At 36.8% G+C, this 11,663-nt stretch overlaps 1 protein-coding gene across 1 annotated transcript; it reads right to left on the bottom strand.

The window, feature by feature from the left end:
* Positions 1 to 726: 726 nt before the first annotated feature.
* Positions 727 to 7,824, bottom strand: LOC112575366 (telomere length and silencing protein 1 homolog). The gene is made up of 9 exons (XM_025257174.1): positions 7,702 to 7,824; positions 7,219 to 7,333; positions 6,902 to 6,960; positions 6,309 to 6,389; positions 5,779 to 5,850; positions 4,716 to 4,847; positions 3,302 to 3,435; positions 2,568 to 2,669; positions 727 to 1,963 (listed from the first exon to the last, which is right to left on the bottom strand). The coding sequence occupies exons 1-9, from the start codon at positions 7,791 to 7,793 to the stop codon at positions 1,872 to 1,874; spliced, it is 879 nt and encodes a 292-aa protein (XP_025112959.1). The 5' UTR covers positions 7,794 to 7,824; the 3' UTR covers positions 727 to 1,871.
* Between the last annotated feature and the right edge of the window lie 3,839 nt (positions 7,825 to 11,663).

An 11,663-nucleotide genomic window follows, 5' to 3' on the forward strand; every position in this document is an offset into this window, starting at 1 on the left:
TTCGACTACTCCTGGTACTGAGCCCCCATTTTCAATGAAGGAAGATGAAAACTAGGAAAGCTTTAGAAAGGGTTTAAACTTGAAAGCTTTATAAATAAAGGAAAGTGTTTCACTATTGGATATGTTTTAATATCTTGTGGAACTACTTGGGTATGTCAAGGTCAATAATAAAGAAATGCCATAAAAGAAAACTGCAAGACAGATTTTGAATTTACTGTTACAGGAAATGAACATCCCTCCACACTCCGTCTCTTTTACACTCAATTACTCAGTCTTGTACAGAGTTAGGAAGATAGTAAACAGCACAAATTTCTCATGCTGACTTGGAACTTTCCAGATACATGATATGTATGCTGACTATATTTTTGTGGGGGGACATCATGTATTTAGAGTTAACAATTTGGTGAACATTAAGGAAAAAACTAAAAGGTGAAAAAAAAGGTGAGAAAGAGGTAATTAAGTTAACATAAAATGCTGATGCCACCCAGGACAGCAACAATTTAGATTTCTGATCAATCCAGAGCTACTTGTATAAAGGAAAAAAAAACTCCGGTCAAATGGAAACCATTTTGCAACCTTTTCGCTTGCTTCTGCAATTTTTTCTGTGAATAACGTGTGTAGAAATATGTATATCTCGCACTGCACAAGTAATCACATAAAACTTTTACACACAGCTGCATTGTGCAACGTGGTCACGTTTCAACTTAAAAAAAAAGTGACATGACAGTTTGTAAAGCGTTTGGTTTTAATTTTCACTCATACTTATTACAGTTTTAATGCCCTGTCTGACCTTTTCTTCAAAATCTTTTGTCAGAAAATTCACTTCATGAAGTGAAATCCAGTATCCAAATACATGTATTGTATGACACCACTTCCAGGACAAATGACTAAAAACAGCAACCTACATGTAGATGACTTTTTAGTCAGATACACAGATCTACAATCACAATTATTGTAGTGCACTGTTAACGATGTCTTTTGGTATATTACCAATATTCAAAGAGTTACTTCCTGTTTCAGAAATTATGAAATGAGACGGAACCTTCATGAGCTTCAGGTCTATAGCCCTCAGGATTCTTGCTCCAGAACAGATACTTTCCCACTTAAGTGCTGGAAATGTCTCATCAACACAGGTGGGGCAAGAATTCTGTGTAGATAATAATATTTTAAAATGAAGATAAAAATTAAGTCAAAAGGCAGGCGCTTGCCTCTCCTTACAACAAAACTTCCACGTTCCTTCCCCCACGACATGCAGCTGTCTCCCCTTTGAAGCGTTTATCGCATAGGAACCTCTGAAGATGAAAAAGCCGTCATGTGAACATTAGCTTTTACAGCAAATCTCTTCCATAGTAAAATATATTGTCGTGGAAAAAATCTGGAGCACTGCGGAATAGTGTCAGTTTACTGAAGATGCACTGGTTACGAAAAGTAAAACTGAACACGTCAAACAAGTTTCTAGATTATTACCTACCACCAATCCTGATTTAAATGAACTGACTTGCAACCAGACCCAAGTGAAGTCACATCAATGTATTCTTTTTCTGTACAAGAGGTACATTTGGGGAAACCTGTGTATTTTCTGTCAATTGGATGGGAAATATAATCTTGTTGCCTTAGTTACCAGAAGCCTCTTTAACCTGCTTTCCTTTATTTTTAGGCTCGTAATCTCACTGGGATTGCACTTCCCTCAGCAGGAAAAAGGCCAAACTGCTTGACCAGGATTATGTCAACAGTTTCTCCTACTGATCAACAACCACAACTGAAACTATTGAACAAGTGGTTAATATGAAATAACTCCCTTTCACTATGGAATTACATCACAAGCAGTCATAAGTTTCTTGTGTCTATCTCCTTCGAAATCACAATAGTGATCAGAACCTTCGCATCTGCTTCTTGAACTTTTCATAGTGGAAATCATCTGTAGCTTTTTCATCCTGAACAGACTTATTGCTGCGCTTGTGGGCTGAAACACAGAGCAAAAATTTACTTTTCAACAACTTCTGGCACGAACACAGGTGCCCTCGGATACATAAAAATAAAAGTCCACGTCAACAGTGAATGTAACACAGATACATGATTAGTGTGCTTGTATTTTCAAAACAAATGTCATTAAGGAAACAATGAAATTTCAGGTACACTCTAAAGAAGTTTCCTAAGAGCTAAGAATTCATTAACATTTTTTAAATGCCTCTCGTTTTTCCAGTTTAAATTCTGAAAGTGAAGACTTAAAAATATGTAGTTTTGATAAATAAAAAATTGTCTGGAAGTCTAAGAGATTTTATTTGCATGCAGACTGCCAAGTGGTTCCAGTGCAAGAGTTCCAGACAGAAGGTATGTACAGCAGATAGTCTGATACCCATTTGGTGCAGCACAATTCCTGCATGAGCTAGCCCTTGAACAGATACCTCACCACTAACAAAGGGATAGGAAAGGAAAGGCAGCGAGGGAAAGAAGATGCCGTCTCTCTCACAAAAAACTGGGTCTGAGAGGAGCTGTCTAACCTCTCCCTCATGTGAACAAAAGATAATGGAACGATCATCAGAAAACAAATCCACAAATTTACACACCAGCAGGGGTATTTGCTTGATCAACGTCTCCAACTCGTAGCAGGACAGGTTTTGGGGCTTCAACCTTTCTCACTCTTGGTGCTTGGTGGTCCTCAAGTTTGACTGCAGGCAAACAAAATTCAAACACATATAAGTATAACAGCTGCCTCAGGTCACAGCATCAAAATATTCTTTAAAAAAACACACACAAAGAGAATCAAGTAAATTTGCTACATACTACATACACACAAGATAAAAATAAAAGCCATTACTGCCTCATCTGACACAAAGCTCACAGCTGCCATAACAAAAAATATACTGTGATAGTTAAGCACGCTGCATTAGAAGGAACACAACTTTTTCAAAAGACTCAAAAATAAATTCTCAAATATAAATAAATTAAAAACAATTACACACCATACAGAATGCTTTCAGCATCTAGTCCTAAGGTAAGAAAATGCAGAGCAGTGCAGCAAATTGTATCAGTGAAGAAGCACAGCATATAAAGGAACAAAGTGCTTAAAAATATGAAAAAAATATTCTGTTAAAAAATAGCAGAATAAAAGGAAGAAAAACGAAAAAAGGGATTAAAAACCCAAAATGTAAAACAGTTGCAGACATGTTAAAAACTTTAAAAAGTCACATTTCCCTGGTTAACTATGTCATGTGACCTCAGCCGATATGGCCTCAATTACAAAGGGAACTTTCTAAATGTGCTGCACATTTTCTTCTGACATCAAACTCCAGAGACTCACAGCGATTGTGTTGCATATAGTTGACAGCAATGTTCGTGGGCACAAAGTCCGACACCTCCTCCTTCTTGTGCATTCGTTCCCACAACAGCTTTTGCTTCGCCTCTTCTGTAGCTTCTATGTTGCAGATTTTGGCTCTGTAGGTTGCAAACTTTACGAGTTAGAAAATCTCCACAAAGACATATTCTGTGCAAATGAATATCTAGTTTAGTTTCATTAACACTAATGCCAATGTGTATTTTCTGTTCAAGAAAAAGGTCACACAGGTAACATCACCTTCATCCATAGTGATGCCTATTTGAGGCTGGAATTTGAAAGTTTCCAATATAGACAGTTCCAAGAGCAAGGGGCAGGGAATTCTTAATAAGGCCTAAGAAGGAGCATCATTTAAATTTCTGTTGTCTGTTGCATGGCACAGAGAGGAGAGCAACATAAGTGGAGTAAAGAAAATGACTTGGTATAAGGCCCCAATAACTCAGACAGGTATGCTCAGGCAAGATTGCGAAAACAAACGGGAGAGGTATGACGATCTTGGCAGCCCAAGAAGCTGCCAGATGAGGGGTGCAGCATGGTCTGCTTTTTGCCCATGGAACAAAATATGAGCAGCATTATTTTGAGCCTAGCAGACAGTAGGGGAGCTCAACAAAGTAGTTTGAGCTCTTCTACTGACTGTAGTACTGATAATGTCAACACATCCATATATGATTCTGTGTTGTTGATCTCTTCCTGTGCATATGGTTATTTGTAAGCCTGTATATCAAGAACTGAAAAGGAGGCTGGGGCAAAATATTCACAGAAATAGTATCTTGCACTAAGATTTATACAGTCATAAGGGAAACAAAATATGCACAGCTGGACAATTCAGTATAAATATTTTGAGACTATCTTCACCAGACCAGCGAGTGCCATCTACTTCTGTCACAAAAACAATACTATATGGTCGCCAACTTTTTAGCCATGGTGTAGCAAAATAGTGGAACTGCCTTCTCTTTTTGTGTACACCATTTATCTAAGTCTTTGAAATGTACATTAAAAACAATTTTTCTATGAACACTATTCCTAAAAGAAAGTTCACTACTAATCTCTCTCCTCGTTTTTTATCATTCTTTTTTGTTGATATCACTTTGTTCATTACTTTTTTGCTGTTGCCTTAGTGTCTTTGCTGTCTTTTGTACTTTATCTTCATTGCCCTTCTTTCTATTCCTTTATGTACTAGATATTGACCTATTGTTTTTAAAATCAAGTGCTGAGCATGATTCTGTGCTTTATAAATTGCACATATAACATAATGATGAAATGAAAAAAAAAATCAATAATCAACAATTATTTCGAAGTAACCCAGGATTACTCAGGAATGCAGAAATAAATAAATGAAAAAAAAAAATGATTACCGACATTTAAGACACAAGATACTCACTCTATGCCAAGGTCAACCTCTGGAATTCCAGACAGCATTTGATTGGATAACATGTCCTCAGATCGCTTTGTTGATGATTTTAAATTGAGATGATCTGGAAGCTCATACAGGGAATCCTCAGCTTTTTGGATGCTAGATAAAGACAAATGAGTTGATAGTCACTATCAAGAAACCACGGCTATATAATACATCAAACTGACATTATCAAGAAATATTTCAGACAGCTTTCTGAAGCATTACTCATGTTACACATAAATCAAAATTTAATGTCTTTGAACAAACATTTTAGGTAAGAGAGAATCACAGTTTTAATGTACAATAAAGGCTTCCTATTTGAACTGCTGCAGTCTGGATGCTTGCTTAACCATTTTTTAAAAAAATACCTCAACCTGTCAAATAAGGCCATGAATTTGATCTGAAAAACTGATCTGTATGTCTATGAGTATATCTATGTAGCAGATGAACATGTAAATTGCATCGTGAATGGCATCACAGAAATTCTGCATGTCTCATCCATATGCCTTAGCCTTTGAAAAGGAAGAAAAAGAAGAAAACAGATGTCTCTTCATGACAAGTTGCTTGTTTGATGTTTTCCCACCATTCAAACTTGACAACCACTTTGACCAACTCATGCCCGCACCCATCCAATTGCTATTAAATACAAGCAATGAATTCAACAAAGCAAGCTACAGCAAAAGACTAGTTATTTAATAATTACTTACACCACGTTTGAGTGTTATTGGTTGATATTTAGTATTAATAGTAAACTGGATTTTTGACAGTTAAAAATAAATGCCTGAGGGCATAACAGAAAACATTCCAAGTGTGCTGCTGGTTTGAGACCTGCTGAGGCCTCTTATCCAGAAAACTTCCTCCACTCCACCCTAGCTTATAGATACATAATTTACTAGGATGGTAAAAGGCAGTGGAAAAAGATGGTTAGGATCTGATGAACCACTTGCATTTCTCTGCCCTATATAGTCAATAGTTTGAGGGCCCTATACAAAATGTATATGTACAAAATTATCAAAGTACAACACAAGTTTCAAATTTTATTTCCCACCTGGTCTTTAATTTATTCTCCTCTTGCATATGACCTTTGCGCTTGGCGACTTCTTCCTCCACATACTTCAACCTGTAACAAGATAATTACTGCTGTCACTCTTCTTTACATCCTTTATCAATGCTTAAAGAAATATTGTAAACAGACAGAGATAGAGAATGTGTGTAAGGGTTGTGCATGCATGCGCTCCTGTGAAATTGAGACATTCCTTTGCTTTTCTCTTGTGTCTTAACTCCCTCCCATCTTTAGTTCTCTAAATTGTCTAACATCTGTCAAAACAACTTTATTATCTTAATCTTTATGACAAAAGATAAAAAAAAAACCCAGATCATATGACTGATAAACTAGCTTGCTCCACCAGAAACTTCCGATATTAGCAACCGATAAACATGATATCCCCCCCCCCCCCCCCCAAAAAAAAAAAAAAAAAAAAAACCCAAGCTTTTCTTTTACATATAAGGAAGATATTCCCCCCTTTTCCCCACAAAAAAATTGGAACACAGAAAATTTTTGCATTTAGTATTTCTCACATTTCAGCATCCTCATCACGTCTGTTTGTCTCAGCAGCAAAAGCAGTGCCAATAGCTTCAGCTACATCACCAGTTAAGGGCCTGAAAAAAGATAATAAAGAAATGACTGTTTTAACTGCATGAACAAAAGCTTAATTTGCCTTCCTGGATATGGACACCAAAACTTCAGTAACCTGGTCTACTATGATACAGTACACCATAAGCTCACATAAACTATCAAGCAATAAATATTTTACAATACCCTTTTGGATAGAGAAAATAATCTGAAGACACTTATTTAGTAGTTAAATTTTAGTTTTCCAAAATGTAGCTAATTTTTATTTTGATGTTCTTGGTGGATATTTTTCACAAATATTTTAGAGATAATACGAATGTTGTACACTGTATTAAAAAATATTGCTTCCATTTGTGAATGCAATGCTTGAAGCTATAGTTATAGCACTCAACATATTTGATGAGGCTTTAGGCAAAAACTTGAATAAAAGAAGGAATACATTATCCCTGATATCATATCTGTTTAAATAATATAAAGAAATGAGCATGATTAATTTAGCATAATTTATTTAAGGATTATACCATTCCAGGTAACTTACTTTGTTTTTAAGGCCTTCATATCCACAAATCCACCAGTCTTCATCTTAAAGGGATCACTCTAAAAGTGAAAAAAAAAAATTCAAAAATACATCACAGTATGAAAACAAAAACTGTCACTTCATATTATGTGTTAATAAGTTTATATTTCTGAGTATGTTGGCACACGGGCTTGTCTCTTATGAGTTTTTTTTTAATCCATGAATTTAAATAAATACCTTTAGCAATTAAAACACTAAAACACAACTGTTATCTTCAAAATCTTTTTGTTCGCAAAAAAGATTAAAAGCAAACAAAAAAGATTAAAACCAATATATACATCAGTTATTTCCTCTGTTTTGGCTATCTTCTTCCCCAGAGCCAAACTGGCAGCACTGACTCCGCTTTGTCGATTTCTCAGCTGTTGCAGAGCTCTAATGTCCTCTAATTTGGCTCTAAAAGAAAGAAACAGCTAAGTAAATATTATTATGTTGAATTCAATAAATGCTCGAAACTACCTTTTTTATGCATCAACTAAAAAAGTTGTATAATAATTAGTTATAATTTAAAAACACATTAGGTTATTTGTGTATGATCCTATACTACACTTGTATTCGCCAGCAGTGTACAATGCTATACTTGTATGGAATGATAACATTACACATAATACTAGATGCATTACGGTGTAATTATTTATTTATTCTTCATTTAACAACATAATGTTATTCCTCATCGTAGTCTCAAGATGACGAACAATGAATTAAGATCCAATAATGTTGTTGCAAAATGTAATAAAAACACTTTTGTCACCACACATGCTTACCGTACTGCTGCCTCGTCTTCAGAGCTATCATCACTGTCTGACGATTCATTTCTTTTGCGAAGAACAACTTTCCTCTTCTTGAAGTCCGCCATCTTTTGCGTTAATGTTTATTCCTGTCCTTACTTGAAAGAAGAGCTGATCAAGAAAGATAACTCTTTGTCAGCTGCGGTAACGAAACTGCAGACATGAAAACAAGGTTACCGCAATATTCTTATGGTGGGCATCGTCTGATATAAGTCTGAAGTTGACCGAAACGTCAGTATGCGCCGAATAAGTATATTTCTATGTATCATATTGAAGCGAAAGCGCTTTTTTTTACCTCCACCCTGCATCCCCTCTTTTTACTAAATTTATTTTTCCCCGTAAAGGGCGAGGGCTAAATGGGAAAAAGCATTTTCTTGCTTATTTTACCTCTCGTTAATAAAGAATTGTCATTGTCATTGTCATTCCTGCACCTTGAATAGCAGAGGGTGAAAAATGAAAAATCTTTCTTTACGAGGGTAACAGAATGAGCAAAAGTTAGGATTTTTTTTTCTTTTTTAACATCTAGCCATTTCTTAGTAGAACAAATAAAGAAAAAAATACTACGTTAATTCAAAACAAGGCAATACAATCATAGAGAAAATATGAACAAACAAGTTAGAAAATTAGGGGCAGCTGATCTATACGAGAGCATAAAACAATACCACAAAATGCTACCACAACATATTCATATCCCCAACAGACTCATACATTCAGGCAGCTGTATTCATTCGCACGCAGTAACAATCAGAAGCCGCACGGCTAAAACAACGAAAGACAGCGTCAATCTGCTGGTCCTGCATGCAAGTACACAGAATCAGTGCATGGGCCGATGGGAGTTTGAAAGATTCTCCCGACAGCAGATACCTGTCATCACTAAGAATTTTGGACGCTTTCAGAAGAATCTCTCTGTGATACAGTCTTAAGAACATTTTTGACAGTTCCAATGACTTTGGAGCAGGTGGGTATAACATGATGTAAGCTGCTATTGTCCCTCATCGATAAATAGAACATTGTTTTTTGTTGCCTGAGCACTTATCATATGGAAATGTTTGTTTTGTCGGTGCGAGTAATAGATGATGAAGCTGGGTGGGAAGCCTCTGTAGGTAATCGAAGGGTTTGAAATAGGTATTGAAGAAGTCCCACCTTGAACTTGTACAGACTGGATTCCGTTCCTTGGAGATCGAAGGGAAGGTTGTTCCAAAGAACACTGCCAGAATATTTCAGGTTCATCTTGATTAGGTCGATATCATGGCGTTTTACAATCTCCCCCCAAAAACCCACCAAACAAACAAAGAAACAAACAAGCAAACCCCCCCCCCTAGAAAGATATATACACACACAGACATACACGGATGCACGCAGCATAACATGAAAAATTGGTGTCTATAGAATGCCAGATAGAATGAAAGTTATGTAGCCAAAAGATGCTCCCTGAGTGCACAATCCATTGGAAAAGCTGTAATCCAGGCTGTAATCCAGGCTGCAAATGGTTTCTTCCACACCTCAGTTCCAGTCATAGAACGGATCAAATAGATCGAAGTCTTTTTTTGTTGTTGTTGTTGTTATTGTTTTTGCTTATAGAGCAGCTGCCTCTTTGAAAAACCATACTGAGTTCACTAGCCGGCGGAAGGGACTGAGTGCAAATCACAGAAGGATGTGATACTTTCAAGACGTTCAACAAAAGTGTCAACAGCACCAACAATGAATTAAGTGCCTGCCACCCCTCATTCCCTCCTCCCATGTCCCCGGAGACCGCAAGGTGTCTGGTTCTGTCCACCCTCCAGGGCAGGAGAAGCACCTTAATAGTAATAATAAAAAATAAAAAATAAAAAATAAAAAAGCTTTGTATGAAGGATAGGAACCCCTACTTGCAACAGTCTGGCCATCCTTCGTCCCCACCAACGACCGGTATCAGTCAAGGGACAACTGACAGACTGACTTCAGAAGCCAGGGCTACCAATGGTTTGGTCACAGTGTTTACCTACGTAAGGCTGATCGTTTTTATCACAATGTAAACAGAACTGAAACAGCGAAACTGCAGATATAAATATAAAACATAGAAAAATTACTTTTAATGAGCAGTTGCAAAGTTATTATAGCAGCTGCAGGAATTAAATATATGGTTGTTTCTCAGTAATAAAAGTAACATATCGAACAAACCCCCAAAATTCGATGTAATAATATATCATGGTAAATAATTAGAAAGGGTTGCTCCTCCTTTATAAGAAACTCAGATCGGTATTTGTTAATTTTTTTTTGCGACTTTGCCGAAACGCTGCTTATTACATATCTATCTCACACACACACACACACACACGACATTTGTCGAACAATCTAAGAAAGTAAAATTTTAAAAATTCCTCTTGGTAATTAAGTCTTTTCTCCTCGCTGTCGCTCTCAAGTAAGAACAGAAGTTGATTATTCAATATAACCGTTTGTTTTTTGCTAAACAAACAAGCAACAAAATATTTAATGTTACCGTGCGAATCATAGGAAAGTCTAAGTAAAATATTCGGTTATGTCTGTGAGATATTCAAAGACAGTGTAGTCAGTACTTTGTAAGCTTTTCTACTTTCTTATAATTGTATTATTTAAAAAATAATATTTTAATGGAGTTTATTGATTGAATATTTTCACACGCTTATTTGTCAATATTTGAACAAATAAAAGCCGTTTCCTGGAGTGCAATAGACCAGTCTGCTAATGTTCCACATGCAACTAAGTTGTGTTATATATTTCTCCAGGGTAAGATGTGTATACTTATAAACAATATTTGGGAACAATGGTATTGTATTAATGTGAGAGTATGAAAATACAAAATGCTTTAACTGCCAGACACTTTTAAATTTCCTTTATTGGTGAAGTCTGACTCTGCCATATATTTTCTATGGCTAAAATCATTTCGACACTGCTAAATATTTACTCAAAATACCTACATATGTTTTATAAAAATTCATCTTGCAGCAAGTAAAGAACAATGATTCTCGACAATTCGACAAACAGACTTACCACAGAAGATAAAATTGGAGTGAACATTTACGACCAAGGACTTGTTTCTGTGGATTATCTGATCACATTTTATCAATACAAGGCTCTGGGTGTACTGTTCTATGCGTGTCAGGAATTTTTGCGAGTTTAATGAGCATTGTGGTCAACTTGTACCTCAGGCAGGACGCATATGTCGTCTATCTCATTGGAGTAGCTTTCTGGGACAATATGTTCCTCTTCACAGTTTTCATCGGCTCAATCTTCAATGTCTTCTTCCCAGTGTCATCACAGCCCTACGAATGTTATTCTCTTTATGTATCTTCTTTTGGAAGCGTTGTTTTCCGCCGAACAGCGGTTGTCCTCAACGGCCTCTCAGCTTCTGAGAGATTTTTCAAACTGGTTTTTCCATTTAAGACATCGAGAACAATTCTGAGCAGTTATCCACGACGTGTAATTCTCTTCATCTTTATAGTCTGTGTTCTCGGTCATCTCCCTTTAGTTCTGGAGCTCGAAGTGAAAGAAATCACAAAAAGCGTGTGGATGGTCGTGGCGACGAGACTGCAGCACGACAACTACTACACCTTCCTTATTTTACGAAACGCAAGTAGGGTAGTGTTTCTTCTATCTACCCATCGTTTATTCTCTCGGCATCAACCTGGCTTTAGTCGCAGCTTTGAAGCATCACACGGCGAAGCAACGCAACATCCGGGCAACTCGAGGGAGACCGCAGGTATCCTCCGCGGAAAGGAACTCACAGACTGAGGCCCTCGTCAGAACATCTCTCCTCGTTTCTCATAATTTCCGGCAGTTTTTTTCTCCTAGCACTTCCTAGCACCGTGAACGCCACACTGAGCAGTTTTCTGGCTGATTACGGATTTTTTTCCAGGAACCGTTATCTGTGTATTTTGCTTTCACATTTGGTGGAGTGGATAGTGTACCTCACACAACCC

The sequence above is a fragment of the Pomacea canaliculata genome, linkage group LG11 (assembly GCF_003073045.1).
Source record: "Pomacea canaliculata isolate SZHN2017 linkage group LG11, ASM307304v1, whole genome shotgun sequence".
NCBI lineage: Eukaryota > Metazoa > Mollusca > Gastropoda > Architaenioglossa > Ampullariidae > Pomacea > Pomacea canaliculata.